Source organism: Hemiscyllium ocellatum, chromosome 22 (assembly GCF_020745735.1).
Source record: "Hemiscyllium ocellatum isolate sHemOce1 chromosome 22, sHemOce1.pat.X.cur, whole genome shotgun sequence".
Lineage (NCBI taxonomy): Eukaryota > Metazoa > Chordata > Chondrichthyes > Orectolobiformes > Hemiscylliidae > Hemiscyllium > Hemiscyllium ocellatum.
Window position 1 is genome coordinate 39,969,054 of NC_083422.1, and position 22,628 is coordinate 39,991,681.

General features: G+C 40.7%; 1 protein-coding gene across 1 annotated transcript in view; it reads right to left on the reverse strand.

Moving 5' to 3' along the window:
- The window catches only part of afap1l2 (actin filament associated protein 1-like 2), a 222,544-nt gene that overhangs the window by 71,464 nt on the left and 128,452 nt on the right, over positions 1-22,628 (reverse strand). The window contains exon 4 of the mRNA XM_060842124.1: positions 14,418-14,512. Within this exon, the coding sequence (XP_060698107.1) occupies positions 14,418-14,512 (95 nt within the window). The remainder of the gene's footprint in view (positions 1-14,417; positions 14,513-22,628) is intronic.

Below are 22,628 nucleotides of genomic sequence, written 5' to 3' on the forward strand. Positions count from 1 at the left end.
TTGTTGAATGGTATATTTGGCAATGCCACCATTGTCAGATTGAAAACAAATCGCACCATATGGTGCTTATAGAAACTTCATAAACCAATACCAATGCAAAACTGTTTTGTTCATTGTTTCAGCTGATTTATTTTAGCAGTCAGCATGACGATTATTTAACAAATCAATTCAAAGCATTTTTCTCTGGTGTAGGTGCACACTTTGGGCTAAATTCTATAATTCTTTAGCTCAGGGTCAGTTCAATTGAGTTTCATGTAGTCTCTCTTTGCAAGGCCTAGTAGGTTCTCTCAACATATCTTACCAAACTCACATCACAGGGACATCCCCTGTCCTGACGGTGCCTCTCTTGCTCAATCTAGCCTCATTCCAGCACACACCATACCCAGAACAACCTGCCACTGCCATGATATCTCAGAATTCACCACCATCCCTGGCACTGGTGTCATCTTTAAAAGGCTGTTATGCACTCAGTTAATCCCTATCAATCCTTGCTATGCAATTCCTGACATTTGGGTCTGGCATAGCAAAGAACAAAGAGAGGAGGTCACGACAACAAGCCAGACTGAGCTGAGGTAGCCACCTGGATTACAGCAGTGCCAGATACCTGAAGGAATAGCCAGCACTGTAGGATGAAGATCAATAACTTTCTCTGCTCTAACAATGTAAGGTGCCACCATAATCTCTCCAATACATCACACTCACTCTACTTCTGCCACTACATTCACCTCCCGAGAAGGCTCCCGTTCTACCACCCTCACTATTGTCTGTAACATCTTCCCTTACTCACTGCTGCCCACCCCACCCTAACACCACTGGCCTTGAAAATTCTCCATGCTCCCTACTCATTCAGTCTGGACACCACCCTAACTTCACCAAAAACAATAGCCACTTCACCCATCTTCATCTCCCTTAATTCCTGCCTCTCAGTCCAGGAGGAAAACAGCGCACAATAGGGCAGAAAGAGTCAAGGTGGGTGATGGGCTGCCCAACATTCAGCTCCTCTCCTTTTATGAGGTCAGGATCCTGACTCTGACCACCCTGGAGTAGCTGACTGACTGTGTACAAGCCCTTGAACAGGTATCAGAGGCTGCCCTTGACTTATTGGGCCAAGAGCCTCAGACTGAAAGCTATTGCCCTTAACGTGACTGAGGACTGTTGACAATCATAATACACTTCTTGGCTTTGTGCCCACCATAAATGGCAGTACTCAGAGACTGACTGAGGCAAGGCAAGGCTCAGAGTAAATGAGTGCTAAGAGAGTGAACAAACAGATTGGAGTTACAGTCTGGTCCAGTCCATGAGGAGGGTGTCGGTCCCTGAGCACACAGTGTCTTTGCTTCAGCAATATAATGAGAGTTACCAGTGCAGCCCAAGGTACAGCAAAGAAGTGCAGACATATCCTGTAAGTGGATTAGAGGTTATCATGGAGGCTCTTATATTGAGTGCTAATGCCCACAGACGGGGGCATGGAGGGGCTCATGTGGCTGTTAACTACTGAGTGTGCCCTGAGAAGTTGGTGCAAAGTGGATGTCCTTTAGAGCAAGTGGTGAGTTGAACTTGAAAGATACCTGCTCTGACTCCCATGGCAAAAATTCTCAGCATCTAATTTGCTTGCAGCAGATAGTAAGATGGAAAGCTGTGCATTAATGAGCCAAGATGTGCAGTGAATAATATTGTTAACAAGCAACAATCTCCTTTCATCGGCAACTTGCTGCTGCCTATTGAGAATCTCACCCTGACATCCAGGACTTACATGAAAGTTGCAGTGAGTTGTCAAGGCAGGTTTCTTTCTCAGGTCTCCGAATGTCAAGACAGGTCTTGCTGGATCATTCACACAATCCCTGCCACATTTCTCACCATGTTCTACATCTTTCAGGTCTCATTCTGAAATTATTTCTCTTGCAAGAGAATTGGCAATATTTCTATGTATGTCAGAGGCTTTGAGCTCCTCATATTGCATACCAGGAAACCATCTTACACATATTATACTTTGTTAACCAAATAATTTAAATGTAACCTTAATACATGTTATACAATTATAAATGATAATACCTGCTGTCTACAAAGAGATGCTACTGCCCTGCCAAGAACCATTGTTTCTAAATAGACCTTGGAAACATATTTTAAAACTTTTTAAATATCTTGTTTTCATATTATGGGATGCATCTGATAGGTTTTTAATTTCGTCCTTTCTTGAACTGGTTGAAAGTTGCTATGTTGTTAATAGTGACTTCAACAGTCCACTTTTAAATCTTCCCACTGTAATGATGTAGAACAAAACGGTTTATGGTTTATGTTACTGTGAAAATGCTTGACACGGCTGACATTAATCCATTTTTGAAGTAATTGCCCACATTCTGGAATAACTTTGTGTAACCAAGTGGCAATAAATTGCTCAGCCAGACATGTGATTTCAGATTATTTTTGTATGCAAGATCTCACATCACCATAGAGGAAGTGCTGGCTTCCCGACAAAAGCTGATATTTACGTTGGCTGCAAGAACACAAGAGATAGGAGCAGAAATAGACCATATGCTCTATTGAATCTTGCCTGCCATTCAAAGGCTGATCTTGGGTTTGAGCTCCCTTTTCCTGTGTGCTCCCCATAATGCATGATTCCCTGAGAGGTCAATAGTGGCCCACCTTAGCCTTAAATACATTCAATGATGGAGTATTTACAACCGCCTGGGGTAGAGAACTCCAAACGTTCACAACCCTTTAAAAACTGAAGGAACTGTGGACGCTGTCGGTCAGAAACAAAAGCAGAAGTTGCTGGAAAAGCTCAGCAGGTCTGGCAGCATCTGTGAAGGGAAATCAAAGTTAACGTTTTGGGTTCAGTGGCCTTTCCTTTGAACGTAACCCTTTGTTCAGTGACTGAATTCACCTCAGCTCAGTCTTAAAAAATCATCCCCCATACTGTGCGTCCATATTCTCGATTTCCCAAACAATGTAAACAAACTTCTAATGTTAACCCCTGTCAAACACCTTAACAATCATGTGTCCCCAAGTGAGATCACCTCACATTCTTCTAAATATTGGCTGAGTTTGTTCAACTTCTCATTATAGAGTAATGTTTGCAATGTAGAGACAAATCTAGCATACACTGGGTGTATTGTGTCCAATACAATTATCTCTTTCCTGAAATATGCCAAAAGGACAAAGGGACCAAATTTCCATTTGGGAATGATGGCACTAAGGTGCATGAATGTTCAGTTTAGTTTTTTGGAAAAAAATGTAAAGTATTTACCCATTTTTTTCACTGTGCCTTTTTCAGGATGAAAATGCCTAGTTTGAAAAATGCAAACCCATTCCCACTGAGACAGGATTCCCATTCTGAATGGGGGACTAAAACTGTATTTTCTCTCATACCCCATTTCCATCTGCTGGTGAGGGATTTTGGAAAAACTATCAAAAGCACACCAGCTTTGACAGTTTGCAAAGAAAAAAGAAAGACTTCTGAGAAGTCTGGAATATTACGAAAGTGTAAGTGTTAAGTGTTTTCACATCCACAAATGTGACTATTCGGTGGGACATTGTCATGTAGATGCACTTTTATTGCAGTGCTTTGTTACAGGGATTTCACCTGCAAATGTTCACTCTGATATTCCCCAAACTCTATGTTTTCTGAAAGAAGAGTTACCATAACGCAATGAAAAATGTGACAAAATATCCCATCAGTTTTTATCATCTTTCTACTGTAATGTTAAGTGGCTCCAGCTGATTTAAAAAAAAGGTTTTGACACATGAAAAGTATCTACATTTGAAGATAAACTAATCACCTATTTAATTTTGGCTGCAACAATTGAAAATAATCACATTTGAATAAAATCTAACCACCTACTATCTTACACTGATTGATGGACACTCTACTTTGGAACTAAACTTTGGAACTTTGGGCGGCACGGTGGCTCAGTGGTTAGCACTGCTGCCTCACAGCGCCAGGGACCTGAGTTCAATTCCCGATTCAGGCGACTGACTGTGTGGAGTTTGCACGTTCTCCCCGTGTCTGCGTGGGTTTCCTCCGGGTGCTCCGGTTTCCTCCCACAGTCCAAAGATGTCCCACAGGCCAATTGGCCATGCTAAATTGCCCGTAGTGTTAGGTGAAGGGGTAAATGCAGGGGAACGGGTCTGGGTGGGTTGCGCTTCGGCGGGTCCGCGTGGACTTGTTGGGCCGAAGGGCCTGTTTCCACACTGTAAATAATCTAATCTAAAATGAAAATCTTCTGTTCTTTCCCACTCAGACAGCAGTCTTGTGTTGGACATTATTAATGCTTGGCTGAGTTTCTACTGCTTTTGTGAGTTTCAGCACTGTAGGTGTTCCATTAATCTGAGACTGTATGTCACTTTCAATAAACTGTATGGGAGATTTTGTCTTTGATGTGTTTTTGACTAGTTGATAAAACTACAATAATTACAGGAATTATTTCCTCATGGCAGAGTGTATTTTTAAGTGAAAGTAAATACTGTAGATGTTGGAGATTAGAGTCAAGATTAGAGTGGCGCTGGGAAAGCACAGCAGGTCAGGCAGTATCCGAGGAGCAGGAAAATCGATGTTTCGGGCAAAAGCCCTTCATCAGGATTCAGAATGTATTTTTATCTCAGTTTCAATGCTGTAGATACTTTTCTTAAATATTGAGTGGTTTATTTTTCTCCCCAGAGAACATGAAATCTTTTCTATTGACATTGTACAGAATCCGAGGATGGCACATTGTATGGCTATTGAAGATACATGCAACCATAAGACCTCAAGATGTCGGAGTAGAAGTAGACCATTCAGCCCATCAGGTATATTCTACCATTCAATTAGACCATGGCTGATCTGATATCCACAGCTCCACTTCCCTGTCTTTTCCCTGTAACCCCAGATTCCCTTACTGACCAAAAATCGGTCTCTCTCAAAATTCCACAGATCCATTACTCTCTGTGCGAAAAAGGTCATCCTCATCTCTGTCTTAAATGGGCACCCACTTACTCTGAGATTATGCCCTTTAGTCCTAGTGTCTCCACACATTAGGAAACAACCTGTCCCCATCTACCCAAGTCTCTGAAAAGGACAAAATAATGCCATAATGTGGTGATGCAAGAAACATGAGGAATAAGTGTAGGGGATTTTTGTAAGCTGCAATACCATGCAGGACAATCAAGGGAAGACATTAAAATCCACCCTTTGAATTGTTTCTTTAAATACTTACCACACTATTTATGGAGATACTTTTTAATCTATTTACAAATAAACCCAAACATATAAATAGAAAGCAGGAAACAACAGCAGTGCTTCATCCGAAGGCTCACTGAAGACATTACCTAGTATGGTGACGGAACATCTGAAAATGAACCTTCCAGCTCAGTGAGCAAACCTACATCCACAAATAAACTGTAAACAGCTCTTCCCTTATATCTATTTAATTGGCTTTGGTTGTTTATGATTTTTGATTGTGATTGGAATATTCTGAGATCAAATTTGCCAAATGATTAAAATTTATTATAATCAGTGGTGCTTATCAGGTATTGTTCTCTGAAGTTACTAATTATCCCTGTCCCATCACACAACACTAGATCAAAAACAATTTTACCTCCAGTTGGCTCCATAACATACTTGCCTTGAAAATCATTACAAAAACATTTTATAAACTGTTCTTTTAAGCTGTCCTTATAATTTTGTTTAGTCCAGTCCATATGATGATTAAACTTTTCCCCTATATTATTACATTATCTTGGCTAACACTCCAATAATTATTTGGTTAATGTTCTGTCTGTATGATTACGACAGTTAGAGAGCTGAAAAATTATTTACACCAACATTTTCTGACTTGTGCAAATCTTAATTTTCATCCAACTTCTAGAAATGCAATTCACAAGAATCTACCAAATTCTATGACATAGATTTCCCCTTTGTAAATATTAATTTTGTGTTAAACAGCCAATGACATTGAATTATTGTCACAGCCAATTTGGTAGGAGCAAGCACATTTTTTTTCACTCTTTATAAATGTATAAAAAGTGAGTCAAACAAAGATCAAGACATGCAAAGGGATTAAGGCAGGTCAAAAATGCTCTAAGCAAACTTTAAAACAAATTCTGATTTTACAGATTAAATAATTCTATACAAATTTTGACATGAAATGGAGAAATTTGGCGTTCTTTGAAGACTGACATAGATTTTCAGGGCAAGAGAGGTTGTTCAGAATTAATCATGACTCAGTGTGCATCAAAGCACAATTATAGCTCATTTAACAAGGTACATCTTTTATCAAATGCTTTTATAATGAAATGAATAGCATAAAAGTGTAAGTTTAAGACAAAGCAGCAATTTAAAATTAGTTTCCATCTGCAGAGATTTCAATTATTCAGTTTGTCGAAAAATGAGAATTACTGGCAGCCACTTTTCAATTTTCAGATTTAACTGCTTTCATGTGAATGTCATAAGACATTGATACTTCCACAGAATAATGACGGTGAACATTGATGGTTCCAGCATTATTACAAATCAGGCCTTTGAAAGCACATTATGAGTAAACTTTAAAGCCTCGCACCTGTGTGAATAAAATATTTGCAGTACTTAGTTGAATTAATTTGTGTGAGAATTTAAGTAATTTGAAACATACTTGCTGATGGAAAGAGAAAGAGTCAAGTCAAAAGAATCAAGTGCTAACTGCGGTTTTAATGTGTCAAAAAGAAAGCAGTCATAAAACTCAACTGTAGATTCTGCTGCCACAGATTAGATACGTCAAATTCCAATTCAGATACAGACTTCCATGGCAGTGAAACTCAGTCCTGAAAGCTGTTAATGTTACTGTAAGTGGCACACCGCCCAGCAAAACATCCAGCCACAAAACAGATCCCTTTCACATGCTTGCTCAGAGTCTGAAATGTTGGATTACCGCAGAAATAACATGATAAAGAGTTTATGTTCTGCTTCATGCACCTATATTTCATTTTATCCATGTACATTGACTCGGAACATTGAAAAGAATTAGATCTTTAAACTTACTTCTTTTACATCTGATTACAAAACCATTTGTCACCATGTGAACATGTAATATTAACGCAAATTGACTAGATTATTTTGTTGGCATAACATAGGAAGTTTCATTCATAAGCAGTGATGGGGAAATCTTGTTTTCACTTACGGATTGTTATATATGGGGGCTTGGTAATAAGAGAGGAGAGCAAACCAGACAGCACTGTAATCCTGCTTTTCATCGAGAACACACTCAGAGGAGCTCGTGTAGTGTAGCAGTAAAGAAAATTCTTCTCATCCAACCTCTGCACCATGTCTCCATGATGGAACTCTAGCCTCTCTGTCAGAAAACTGTGGCTGCAAGTTCTAAACCAGACCCAGATAACAAAATCTAGACTGACGCTCCAATGCAGTACTGAGGAGTGATGCACTGTTGCAGGCACTGAGGCTCGATCTGCTCTGAACTGGATGTAAACTCTCATGGCCCAACTTTGAAGAACAGCAAGAGAGTTAATCCAGCCCCTGGACAATACGTATTGCTCAATTAATATCAAAGAATAATAGAATCTCTACAGTAAGGAAGCAGGCCATCTGGCCCATCAAGTCCACACCCACCTTCTGAAGACCCAGCCCATCCCTGTAACCATGCATCTTCAATGGTTAATCCACCCAGCCTATACATCCTTGGACACTATGGGCAATGTAGTGTAGTCACTCCACCCAACCTGCACATCTTTGGACTGTGGGAGGAAACTGGAGCAAAGCCACACAGACACAGGGAGAATGTGCAAACTCCACAGACAATCACCCAAGGATGAAATCGAACTCTGGTCCCTGGCACAGTGAGACAGCAGTGCTAACCACTGAGCCACTGTGCTTTCGCCCCAAGAAAAAAAAATCTGAACAGTGTTGCATTGCTTAAAGTCATCCTAGATGGCCCGAAATGCACATCAAGACTCCACAGAAATTCAAATGTACTGAATTCCATGGAATTGTCCAGGAAGTTCTGATAGGTAATTCCCCTTCAGCCTGGTTCCTCCCAAAAGGTCTCTGATTCTGAGTTACTGTCAGAGATTTCAGATAGTTCCAATGAACCTACCTATATAGTTATCTAAGAAATGTTACATAGAAGGATAACTCAAGAACTGACCACCCAAATACTCACACCAGCATCTCTACAACCTACTCAATCCTGATCTACCAACCACCTGTAAAACCACAATGGTTACCTTTCCAAAAACCCCCTGGTAGGCCCCACAACCCAGTTACCCCGTGAGAGCAACCTGATTTGTTTTCATCACCAGGCTCCTCATCTCTCGACTTGATTTAATTCGGCCCTGACCTGACAGTCTCTCCCAACCTGACCCACCTCACCAGCTTTCCTACAACCTCACCCAGCTGCCAAATTAGCGACTTACCTCACCAAACCTTCCTGACTCAGCCTACCCACCTTACATGCAGCCAGTCACCTCATCCACCCTAACCATTCTTATGCTTACTGAAATTCACACTGAACATCAAAGGCCGTGTTTATTGTGGTCACCACCACCAAGTGGAGCAATGGAGCATAACATGACTATATAACTTAAGAGGTGCCAGTGTTGGATTGGGGTGGACAAAGTTAAATATCACAACACCAGGTTAGGTGGTTGGCCAAATGATGAAGGAGCAGCGTTCCAAAAGCTAGTGTTTCCAAATAAACATGTTGGACTATAACCTGATGTCGTGTGATTTTTAACTACGATTATATAAGGAATTGCCTTTCTTCGGTGCGATCTTTCACCCCTGTCCTTACCCTGGACTTAAGTGGTCTGAGAAGCTGGGAGGGAGAGCAGGGCAGAAACAATAGAGAATTGCTTGTAACTTTTAAAACCTAATTACCGTGAAATAAAGAAAGGACAGTCTGTATGCTCTGGTGCTGATCTTGCTATGCATGGAACATGGTGACATCAGCAGTGCAAGCAGAGGATAAATGTTGAAGTTGCTTGTAGTCAGCTGAAGTGACCAGCCCTATCTATGCAGGATTTAGAGGCTATTTTAGCATTGCTGCAATTACTCAGGCATTTACACATTTAAATTACAATTATATTTATATCTTATGATACTGTCTGATAAATAGCAATTTACTAAACAGTATTAGGAGATAAAAAATATAACTGTATTAAAACTTAAGGTAATAAAGTGAAGAAAGGAGATGTTGAACATAACCACGCTAATGAATGAATGATTGAATGAATAATCAGAAACAGCAGAAACAATAATTTACTTTTGATTAGTTGAAATTGTCCCCCTTTATCACATTTGAGTAAATAATTTTTTAAAAAGTCCAATGTTTAGATGTCCCAAACATTGCTATCAAACTAGCAATTAAAGGGTTAAGCCACATGAGGCGCTGTAAGATAGTGTTTTGCTATTTAATGTGCATGAATACCAGGGAATTCAGTCTCTGGCTCCTGATGATAACTGCTGTTGTTCATTTTCCCACAGTCCTCGCCAGTGTTTTGCTTTACAGCTGAAACTCCTCCAGTTCCTGATATGGCCTGTACTGTATGATATGTGACCTGCACTATTTTGCCTGTGTGTTCCCAGCATTTTTAACCAAATGTCCATTGCGAGGATACTTTTTGTTTATTTGCTTTTTCATATTTTGTTTACATGCTTTGAAGCTTAATATTTAAAACATGGTGAACATATTACAAGTAATTCAGGAATTGGCAGATCTTTGTACTAAACATATAGGCTCATTTACAACTGTATCTCTAAAAATACCACTCACAAAGTAATAGAAATAGCACAGAAATGACAAGAATTTCTATTTTTATCTTTGAGTTCATTCCCTTTGCAAAAAAATTCAGATATAAAATGAGCCAGATCTGATTAAGTTCATTATGGTCCTCAGCACCCACTGCCCACAGGTGTTCACATTTTTAAAAATCTATCCTTCGAATCAATCTGTTCAGAGATGGTGTTACACACCTCTGGTGCATTCACTTATATAGAGTAAGTAGTCCTATCCGTTTACCAGGAGCCAATTAATAAAGCACCACTTATAATACAGCAAGTGCACCAAATATTTTGGGCAATTCAATAATTACTTAATCTATATTCTGATTTCAATCCATGTCAGGTCTGTGAACTAATTTCAATCAGCTGCTTACAGCTGAAGAACTTGATTAATAATGTGGTTGTGGATCCAACTGCCAATAATCAGGACAGGTGAGATTTCCTGTTTGTTAAAAAAAAATGTTGATTGTATACCATTGTGATTATACTGTCCACTGCAGATCATTGTGTTGGTGCTGTCAATGCAGTAGAGTCTGTACAAACACTGGTTTGTCCTTAACTCTGAGGAATACTACCCTTTCCAGTTAATTCTTTCTCATTCTGCATGCCTCAATGCCCAGCAATGAGGGCAACATAGGACCTGGAGTCACTGATAATGTGCATCCTAGCCAGAGCAAGATTTCACATAAGGCAAGCGTCACATGTTCAGTTCCTACTTCACCTGGACCAAAATGGGTATCAAAGGTCCATCTGGATTTGCAGGAGCATGCATCTCACAAAGTACCCCATTACTTAGAGTTCTTTAGTTACTAACACTTAGCATTGACAAAGCTGATGGCACAGGAAGGGCAATCAGGAATTTGCTGATCAATGGGACAAACAGTGTATGTACTGTTGGATTAGATGAAATTAGATGAAAGAATTGAAAATAGCTGGGGGAAGCCCTATGATAGGATTTCCATTAAAATGTATGAAATCAAGTACAGAAAGTGAACTGATAATAGGAGTAAAGTAATATTCCGAGATGGAAGAAAGATAGAAAGGAAAAGAAATGGAAAAGAAGACAACATTTTTAAATTCTAAATTCACTTACTTAAAAGATTGAGACTCCATACATTCAATTGTTTATGTTCTGGGTTAGAGAGTTGACTGGAAGTCATTAATCATATTCTTAAAATGGTACTTATATTATGAATCATTTTCATCAGGATGGTCCATATTAATAGTTCATTAATAGCAAATGCACAACTGTCATGAGGATCACAGGGAAGTGAAATGTGAGATGTTACTTAATAATGTAGTGGCACAAATTGAACAGCCACTCTTGGAGATTTGACGATCGCGGAGCATCTCTTCTTTATTATAAGCTGCTGGCCAATTTTTCATATTAACGACGGCAAGCATTGTTCAGACACCATTCTATTTTCAGCAACATCTGGTCTATCGTATTTGAGCAATGTACCACCTATTGGTTTACTCTAGAAATCATGTGCCAGGAGCATTGAGATGTCTCATTATAACATTTGTATAAAAGTCCCAGGCTGTAGTTAGGAGCTGCCCCTAAATTTGTTCGTCCCCGCACTAGGTGCACCCAGAAAATCATGGCTCTAATCAGCAGATAAGACCCTGCATTATTAATGGGTTAATCCACTCCATACAGATTAGATGCTTCTTTGCCGTCTTACGGTGTAGTTAATTGCTAGGACTGCTTTTGCTTTTTTTTCCCCCAAATTTGCACAACTCAGCATGCTATTGTTCTACTAACAATAACATGCTGGATGCTGTTCAAGCAGTTTAATTCCCTCTTGAATAGCTTGGTGTTCTGCGTTAGGGCTAGAGGACAGCAGTAAGCAGCAAGGAAGACAGGGAAGAGCAGGAATACCTTCGAGAAGAGTGAGGGAGAAGGTATTGTATAGGCAGCGGTGTCCATTGGCGGTCTCTTCTCAGAACATAACAACTGAATATAAAACACAGATAGCAGCAGAGTCCAGTGAACTGATGGCTATTTTGGTTAGTGATTTTATCAGAAGAATGTACACGGACCTTTACCTGAAAGGTAAAGCATGCACATTCTAGTTGGTGAATTACCAGTTGACCACACCTTAAGAATTAAGATGGCTGGACCTGATCTCACTAAATTTACTCAAATAGGTTGAGAATGATTGACTTTCATTGATCCCCTTACTTGGCAGATTTTCCTTTGCGATTCTACCAGTTCCCCAGTGTAGCTGCAGAGTGAGGAACTATTCACCAGAGCATGCCACCTGATGCCTTCCTGGTGTGAACTCAGTTGGCTAATCCTCTGCTGCAGATTTCTTTTCCCACCCAATTAATTAACGCTTTATCAATATGAATGGAGTTCTTGTACTTTGGTGGATTTCATTTCCTTTAGGATACAGTTCAAAGATAGTTTTTTTTGTGAAGAAGTTTAGTTGAGGGGAGTTAAACAAAAGCACTGCACATTTAAGCACTGAGCAACTTTCAAGCACTGATTTCATGAAAGGACAATCACACAGTTGTATGCTCAGCTTTGACCAATGAGATAACAAGGGAGTATTATCATGACAAACATTTTGTTGAAAGTCAGTTGACATTCTTTTTTTTAATTCATTCAGTTACTGTCAGCCTTTGAACCATTGATGCTAACCAGTCATTGGACTGGAAAGAGTTACTCAGCTGAACAAGTAAGAAATATATTCCAGTAGTGAAAATACAGTCATTAATCCAGGCACAGCATTAAATACAGACATTGATTCCGTTTATAATTCTATTCTACTTCAAAACTCTTCCAAACCAAGACCGTAAAGAATTTGAGTGTGAATGGATTACTCTAAACAAGTGGATGTTCAATTCTGGTCATTACATGATGTGATTATCCAAACCAATCCTGAAAATAAGACTGTTGTACACTGTCTCAAGTTTGCAATGTGATGGATATTCAGTGCACACAATTCAGTACTTTGGTTTGTTTATTTTCACGGAACTTGTAAATCAAAGTAGGTGCATGATATTATCTTGAATCTCATCTGAACTGAACTAAAGTGAATTGCTGCACCTATTCCTAGTTGGTGCAATATGTAAGGGATTACTACTTACCAGAACAAGTTAACTTATTTCCTTTGAGTAAATTAAGAATTTAACTTGAAGAAAAAAATCTGTCAGTCAGTGAGAGCTGCACCTCAAGGAGGCATTCCTGTTCTGGTTATCAAAATGCTGTTGAAGCAAACGTATCATTTTTGGCATAAAGCAACATATTTAAGTTGTTCCATCCACTCCATAAAAGACTAAATAAATTATCTATGTTCACATGTATCATTTGTGTCACACAAGTACAAAGCATGGTCATTTCCAACAACAGGGAATGTATTCACCTCTCCTTGACATTCAACATCAACAGATCTCCCACTATTAACATCCTGGGAGTTCCCATTGAGCAGCAACTGAATGTGACCAGCTACATAGATACTTTGGCTATCAAAGCAAGTCAGGGGCAAGGGGTTCTGTGGCAGGTAAGGTACAAGTCAGAAGTATGGAATATTCTCCACTTGCCTGGATGGGTACAGCTCTTACACATTCAAGAAACTCCACACCTTCTGGGATAAAACAGTCACTTTAAGTGGTGCCTCATCCACCGCTATCAACATTCATTCCCTTTACCACCAATGCAGAGTGCCAGCAGTGTGTTGGATCTACAAGAGGCATTGCTGCAACTTACTGCTGCCAGCACCCTCCAAACCCACAGCCTCTGTCACCCAGAAGCACAAGGGCAGCAGATACAATGGGAACACCACCATCTGCAAGTTCCCCTTCAAATCACTCACCATCCTAACCTGGAATACTATCATCTTTTCTTCACTGTTGTTGGCTCAAAATCCTGGAACTCTCTTCCTTAACAGAACTGTGGGTGCACCTACCCTGTCATGAACTGCAACAGTTCAGGAAGGCAACTCATCACCATCTTTTCCAGAGCAATTAGGGATTGCCAAAGAAAAGCTGGCCTAACCATAACACCCATGTCCCAGAAACAAATGAAAAGAAAAAGAAGTTGCAATGGGGCTCTTGCTGTCACAGAAAAGACGTAGCTGAGAGTTTATTTCTGTCTCAGCTCTTCTGCAAAGCTAAAGCACCACCATTAGGATATCTGTCAAATCAATCTCTGTCTTTGTCTGTCCTAGGCTTGTTTTAAAATGTTTACCAACATATTATTGAAATAATTGTTCCCTGATGTAGCCCTTGATATCATACTCAAATCCTTTATTCTTCCATGATTGGCAACTCACCAACAGCTGGAGAAGGGCTATGGCTGGAGCAGCTGTAAGAGCAATCTGCTGTGGAAAATGAGTTTGCAGCTTCGGAAAACAAAACAAAATGAGCCATTGTAACATGAGGTAAGCACGTATTAGCTGCAATATCAGATAAATGTTGAAACCTTTATTCTTAGGCATGTCATTCTGCTACTTTGGTGACACGGTAGTTGACCATGTTGCAAGGAAGTTCCTGAGGAAGTGCTGCAGAACACCCATCCTTTGCTTCAGAACGCTCTGAAAAAGTTGCATTTTGACTAGATATAGGTAACAGCTTTGGCAATATCAGACAGTTAATTAGCAGCTTGTCACCTCGACTAGTTTCAGAAAGACAGGGAAAATTGCAAGAGCATCAGTTTTAGACTTACCATTTTTGTAGGTGGGAGCTCAGGCAAGCTCTTCTGAGGTGCAGGGGTGATCTTTCTGAAATCTATTCCATTGGGAATATCGCTGTGATCTGGGCCTGAGAAAACAAGCAAAGTTTGGAAAATTCATTGCATGAATTCTTGGGATTTCTCGAGAAATGACTCTAGAGAATCCTTGTGGGTTTGAAATAGATAGCAGTGGTGGCAAACTGCAGCATGAATCCATGTTTGTTCTGAGTGGCCTCTCTTTTAAAAGCAATCAGGTAGTCAACAATTTCTTAGTACGTGGTACATTGAAGTGAACTTCGACAGGATAAATGACAGCAATTAGGAAATGCAAAGATGGACTAGAGTTTTTTTTTAAGTGAGCAATTCCAGAAATGGAACGAAACAAGTCAGAAAACTGAAAGGATTAAAACATTGCTTCAAAGATTGAGGTGGCTCACAAACTACTGCATTCACTGAGCTAAGTCTAGAAAAGCTGAATGTGATTGAGTTGAACACAGTGTGCAAAGTAATCATGCTGTGGTCTGGAATAGTGCCAAACAAGTGACTAGAATACAGAAATATAATGGCAGGATAATAAAGAAAGGCCTTTAATGCCTTTAATATACTTTAAAAGTCTTGTGGCTTCCTGTTTGTAATTCCCATTTCCTAATCTCGATGTTAATTCCCCCATAATGGCTGAATAGAAAATTAAAGCCAGGACTAAACCCACCCCAGAAATGGGAACTGCACTTGCAGCATAACAACCTGTTGCTGTTTGTACAGCAGCAGGTATGGAAGGTCAGCAATCTATTGTGGCAGCCCAAATTAAGCTTCTCTCGTTGCTTGCTGGATCCCATTGAGCTCAAGAAACCCAGCAGAGAGAGGAAGATGGGTGTTGGGAACTCTTCGATAGGAATCATTCTGGGTCAGGAGAAGCAAGAGTGAGTTCCCTCACCTTCAACCTTACTATCAGCTAATGACCTGACAGGGGACCACTAGTCTCCCTTCCATTAATCATAGCTTCTTTCTGTTACCCTGGCAACACTCACTAATTCCTCTGACCAACCTGGCTTCCAGCCCACAGATCTGTAACCTACCTAAGAACATACTTAACCCACCTGGCATCTCAGTGGATTCCTACCACCAGTTTTTCCACCCAGCAGACTGTCAGCTGCTGAGTGCCAAATGGAAACAACTAGAATGCAGCTCTGCATGAAACATGCCAGGATCATTATGTCCTGGGATCAGCCCTTGGCAAGTAAGCATGTGTAAAAATTTATTCACTGCGCCAAAAACTGAGGCCCAGGGTATTCCATATCCTGAGGTAAGTGTTGGAATATTGTGCAGTTCAACAGCTAAGAGGTGGTTATGGCCACCATACAGTCCTGCTATGGCTTCACATTCTAAGAATGGGATGGGAAATTGATGATGTTTGACTTTGCTGCAGGAGATGTGTCATCTTGCAACTTGAAACATTCCATAACGTTAATGGCACTATATAAATACAATCTATTGTTATCAAGGGGCCTGAACATTCCACATGGGGGTACTTGTAACCACCTATTTGAAACTTTTGCATCTGAGGACAGTATGGATCAGAGTGGATAGACTTACCTTGGCTGATGTACTGATATATTTATGTTTCATCCACATTTTTAAGCCTGGAATGCAGTGGAAACAAGACTGATGTGGGTGACCACCACCTCCTGTGCACTTCTGTCTGTGTACAAGTTACTTTGTTTACCTTATGGCCTACTCTGACAAAGAGGGCAGCCTTTCAGTACAGCATTATTTCATTGGTATTAGCAGCTCTGCATTTTGGCAAATTGCTAACCCACAGGTGCTTTTGCTCCATCCTAACAATGATTTATAGCCTTGTCAAAGTTTTAAGCAGCGAAATACACAAAATCCCAATGCCAAGAACTCACCACATGAATAACCCTAAATCAGATCCTACATGATTCTGCAGGATGAGGGCTGCACAACTGTGGCCTGGCCAAAGACTGCTGTATTTGATTATCATTTGTCCCACAAAACACAGACATAACGGAGCTCAGCAGTCTGAGTGACCTCAGACGTCATTCCATAGTCCACCACTCTGTGGCGTCACATGCTGTTCCTTCAACAACTTCAACTAATTGCTAAACCTAAGTGATGATCAAATTCCTCAACCTTCTAAATGCAACCACCTCTCATCTGAGCTGATTTGACACCACGTCCACAAACAAACAGTCAGCCACTCTACCAGAAATTCACCAAAGATTCTCATTCAGCACCTTCCAAACCTACAACCACTTCCACCTAAAAGGGCAAGGGCAGCAGATACATGGGAAAAACACTATCTGTAAGTTCCTCTCCAATCTGCTCACCATCCTGACTTGGGAATATATTCTTTGCAGTCGTTGGGTCAAAACCCTGGAATTCCCTCCCTCAGGGTATTGTGGGTCTGGCTGCAGCACATGGACTGCAGTGGTTCAAGAAGGCAGCTCAACATTACCTTCTCAAGGACAACTAGGGACAGGCAATAAATGCTGGCCCAGCCTGCGATGCCAAGTCCTATTAGTGAATAAAAATAACTGCTCGGAGGTGTGTATTATATCAGTAAAATATTTATATAATTAGAATAATGTGCATTGGCAACATAGACAAAGCCGACATAAGGAAATGTTTGACTATGGAGGAGATGGTTACGATTCATACTGCTTCAGGGGCAGTAGAGGCAGATTTAATTGTGGCTTTTAGAATTAAATTGGATAATAAGCATCTGAAGGGAAGACAATTAGCTGGTTGATGTGTAAAGGGTGTGAGTTTAGGATGTTTTGCTCTTACAGGGAGCCAGCATCGAACAGATTGGCCTGAATGGCTTCTACACTCTAACCAAACAAAGTATCCGTTTATATTCTGAGGAGACCTTTTGTAGGAAGGCACCTATCTGAAACCTCGAAAATCATAATTAGTGTTTTCACACATTTTGACATTAATTATTAATGTACTAGGTGCTCAATTTACTGCTTCAGTTCCAGTAAAGGAGCAAACAATTACGGACACTGGAAATCCGAAACAAAAACAGACAATTCAGTCAGTACCAACAGAGACAACAAGCAGAAAAGCTTGAATCCAGAATATAAACGTATCTTTACGTAGACTTAACTGCTTTAGTTCCAATGATAATGAATAATTTAGGAATCATTTACTTCCAACATTGACTCATATATGTTACAAAATGGGGTTACCGACTTTCCTCAAATTACTTTGAATTCCTTGAGGTTGATCAGTTTCAATAAAACTCCTTCAATAGTGTACACTAATTGTTTTGCTGCTGCCAAATGTCACAAAGTTGAAACAAAGACAAAAATTGCTGGAAAAGCTCAGTAGATCTGGCAACATCTGTGAAGAGATATCAGAGTTAATGTTCCAAGTCTGGCAACCTTTGCTAAAGCTCACAAAGTTGAAGTGCATTTTCAGGAACTGAAAGGAATTTTCTCAAAATATCGCCCTGAGCTGCATGAATAAAAATGGATTAGATTCCCTATGGAAGTCACTGAATTTAACTATTTCAATTACATATTGAGATGAGATTAAGAACTAACATTTCTATATCACTTCAGAACACCTAAAAATTCCTCGCAGCCAATTAATTCCTTCTTAAGTGGACTCATTTCCAGTGTGGGAACCACAGTAGCACCAACACATGCAGCATGATCTGACAAACTGCAGGGAGTCATTAGCCAAATAATCGTTGTTTTAACTATATCAGAATAACTATGTCCAAACCAAAAGTATTGAGCTCCAACAACACAACACTCCTTCAATACCGAATAAGAGCATCAGCCTGGTTATGCTCTGATTGAGAGGCAAGATTTGCCATCACTGACTCAATGCGAACAAATTATGTCATGTTTAATCAAAGAATTTTGTGTACAAATAAACTGCATACTATTTCAAACCCAGTATTGATTGTTTTGAGCTGATATAGTGCGAATCAAAGCGAAGGATGCTGCTGATGCTGAAAAACAAAGTACTCTGCTGGTGTGAGCATTTACATCCTACTCCCAGGTCAGAGACAGCATAATCAGCTGTGAACCTCCCTTCACTCAATCCCAACAATTTAACTTTGTTCTCAGCTCAAAGGAGTACCCGTTATCTGCTGCGTTGGCATGCCATTTCCACTTCTCACACCAGTCACCCTTGTGCTCTTTCTGAAAGCAATTGCTAATTAAGTGCCAGTTCTGTGTTGTGTGCCAACACCCACTAGGAACTAACTTGACAAAACCCAAACTCATTACACGTAGGACTTTTGTGACCAGCAGAAAATACAGAGCTTCATTCAGTCTACTCAGATCAGCCTTGAGGCCAAGTCTCGAAGGTAGCAGGACAAAGTATTAACCCTTAATGTCACCCATTTGACTAATGAACTGCTCAAGAATTTGTTTTCCTTTCACTGAAGGCAGTCATTTACATTTTAAAGCCTGTTAACCTTTGCCATCAGTTGGCGATGTCAGACCGCTTGCTATTACATGCAGAGAAATTACAACTGTCAATGTTACAGTCATTTTTTGCAATTAGCAGATGCCAAAAAAACCCAGGTTTTGTTTTGAAACCAGTAATTAAATGGAAAGAAATTCTGAAGAAAGGGCACTAACCAAGGAGTTAGGCTGCATTTTCCCCATCCTACAGCAGCACCCTCCTTGATGGGTATCTCATGAACCATGCAGGGGTCCCAACACAATGACACAGCCAGTAGAGCATGACTGCAACCCCTCCCAAATTTCTGAGGGCTACCTGCCTGGCCTCAGCATCTCCTAATTAAACCTATCTTACATCAAGGGTGCCTCGTCCTTCAGACATCCTCTCCCTGATGATGCAGCCTCATTGCTTGTGATGGGTTGGTGGAGGCTCTGGAATTTCCAGTTCTTGTAACTCCTGCCACAACCAAGGTTACCTCTCACTATTGGCCCCATGCCAAACTTCAAGGTGCATTGGAAAACGTAGCCTGTTAACACTATTTGCCTCTCAGCAATTTCTACCTGTCCTGCAGTGTATTATAGTATCACCAGACTGTTACAGCCAATAATAAATCATTTGGTCAGTCATGTCAGTGGCTGACTCTATACAAGACAGATTCAACTGGTCCCATGACTCTGCTTTTCCCTCTTAGCCTTGCAAATGTTCTCTCTTCAGGTAATTGTCCAATACTCTTAAAACTACAACTGAATCTGCCTCCTTGCTCACAGGCAGCACTTTCCAGGTCCCAACCACTCATTACCTCAGAAGGCTCTTCTTCCTCTCATTGCTTTTGCCATTCGACATTTTCTCTACTTATTGCAGATTTTCAGCAGCTGCATTATTTTCCTTACAGGAAGGAGTTTAGATTGCTCAATGTGACTTTGATGAATGCAAGGAAGAGACTCCGAGATAGAGTTTGCACGAGTCCTAGACCGTCAACTCTTTTTCAGATATGTGAAGCATTTTCTGGATGTTTTTGGATAAGAATAGTGTTCAATTAGCAACGAGCAATGGAGACCAGAAGATCCAAGGGTTGATGCTTAGTCTGTGTTGAATTAATTGATATAAGCACATGCATTTATTGCCTTTCAAACATAAAGTATGGTTTCTGCTCCTCATTGTTATCTGATGAAGAATAAAACTAGAAATAAAACTGACAATGCTACATTGGTTTGTCGACACAGCTTGTTGCCATTCATCACTAAATAAGAGTTTCTTCAGCAAAGTACCAGTAAGTGGCTACTGCTTGGAAATTATCTCTAAGCAAGAGTATGCACTTTCTGAAGAGAACCTAAGTGAGCTATTGGTATTATATTTATTCATTCATAGAATGTGGGTGGAGCTGGCTAGACCAGCATTTGCTGCCCAGTGATAATCGCCTTTGAGAAAGAGATGAGGAGCCACCTTCTTGAATGCTACGATCCATGTTATGTAGGAACACCCAGAGTGCAGTTGGACAGCTCCAGGATCTTGACCCAAGGATAATGAAGGAACGGTGATGTGCTTCCAATTCAGAGGTTCTGTGTCAAGTGGTTGTGTTCTGTCACTCAGGGGTAGAGGTCACTAGTTTAAAATGGTCTGCCATAGGATCTATGATGAATTGCTGCAGTGAATCTTACAGATAGGCTACATGGTATTGAATGGGGAGGTGTGGCATTGACGTACTATCACAGGGCTACCAATCTTGACTACTCTGGAGAGCCAGCTTTGAATCCCAACAAAACAGATGGTGAAATTTTAATTAAAATACAAAACTATCAGGAATTAATTATAATGGTGGCCCTGTACATAGTGATTATCATAAAAATAATCCTTTGATTACCTTTAGGGAAGGTAATCTGCAATCCCTACCTGGTTTGGACTACATTTGAATCCAGACCTACAGCAAGGGGACTGCTTCCTAACTGATGTCTTAGTAAGATAGCTTAGTAAGTCACTCAACAATTGCTAAAAAGTCTCAGAAAAGCAATGAAACCGCATGGACCACCTGGCTTTAACCTAGGCACTAAAAACAACAATGGCCATCTCAGCCCTATCAAACCTGCAAAGCCTCCTTACTAACACCTGGAAGCTAGTGCCAAAATTGAAAGAGCTACTCACAGACTAGTCAAGCACCAGCCTGACATGACTGTCTTCCCAAAATCATACCTTAGAAACTATTTCCCAGACAACACCACTGCCATCCCTGGATATACCCTGTCCCACCATCATGGCAGTCTAGGCAGAGGAAGTAGCATAGTGGTATACAATTGGGAAAGAGTGCCTCAGGAGTCCTCAACATTGACCCCATACAGTCTCATTGCATCAGGTCAAACATGGGCAAAGAAGCTTCATGCTGATTACCACATAACATCCTCCCTTGGCTGATGAATCACACTTGGAGGAAGCACAAGGGTGCAGAATGCATTCTGGGTGGGGCTTTCAATGTCCAGCACCAAATGTGACACAACAGTTTCATTACAGATCGAGCTGATCAGATCCTAACAGACAGAACTGCTAGATTGGGTCAGCAGCAGGTTGTTAGGGAACCAACAAAAGGGAAATGTATTCTTGATCCTATCCTCATTAATCTGCTTCCTGCAGATGTATCTGTCCATGACAGTATCAGTAAGAGTGACCACTGCACATTCTTTGTAGAGACAATGACCTGTCTTCACAATGATATTCTCCATTGTGTTGTGTGGCATTATCACCATGCTAAATGGGATAGACTTCAAACATATCTAGCAACTCAAGACCTGGCATCCATGAGGAGCTATTAGCAGCAGAATTGTACTCCAACACAGTCTGTAACCTTGTGGCCTGGCATGTCCCTCATTCAACCATTACATCAAGCCAGGGGATCAACACTGGTTCAATGCAGAATGCAAGAGGAAAAGCAGAAGCAGCACCAGGAGTAGTGCAGAATGAGGTGGCAACCTGGTGAAGCTACAAAACAGGTCTATATGCATGCCAAACAGCATAACCAGCAAGTGATAGAAGGAGCAAAGAGAACCCACTACCATTCGATCAGATCTAGGCTCTGCATTCCTGTCCCATTCAGTCATGAGTACCGGTGGAGAATTAAACAACTCACTGGAGGAGCAGACTCCACAAATATCCCTATCCACATTAATGGGTGAGCCCAGCATGTCAATGCAAAAGATAAGGCTGAAGCATTTGTAACAATCTTCAGCCAGAAGTGCCAAGTGGATAATCCATCTTGACCTTCTCCACAGGTCCCCAGCATAACAGGTGCCAGTCTTCAATCAATTTGATCCACTCCACGTGAAATCAAGAAACAGTTGAAGACATTGGATACTGCAAAGGCTGCAAGCCCTGACAATATTCAGCAATACTACTGAAGACTTGTGTTCCAGAACTTGCTACACACCTAACCAAGCTGCTCCTGGAAAATTGATCAGGTATGCCCAGTACACAAAAAGCAAGACAAACCTAACCCCGCCAATTACTACCCCATCAGTCCACTCTGTCAGTGCTATCAAGCAGCATTACTTGGTAGGAACCTGCTGACTGACACTTGCTTAGAGTTTCAGCAGGACCACAGTGACCCTGACCTCACTACAGCTTTGGTCCAAACATGGAGAAAAGAGCTGAACTCAAGTCATGCAGCGAGATTGACTACCCTCGATGTTAAGGCAGCATTTGACCATCTGTGGCATAAAGAAGCCCAAGCAAAACAGGAATCAATGCAGATCTTGGGGGGATCTCTCTACCGGA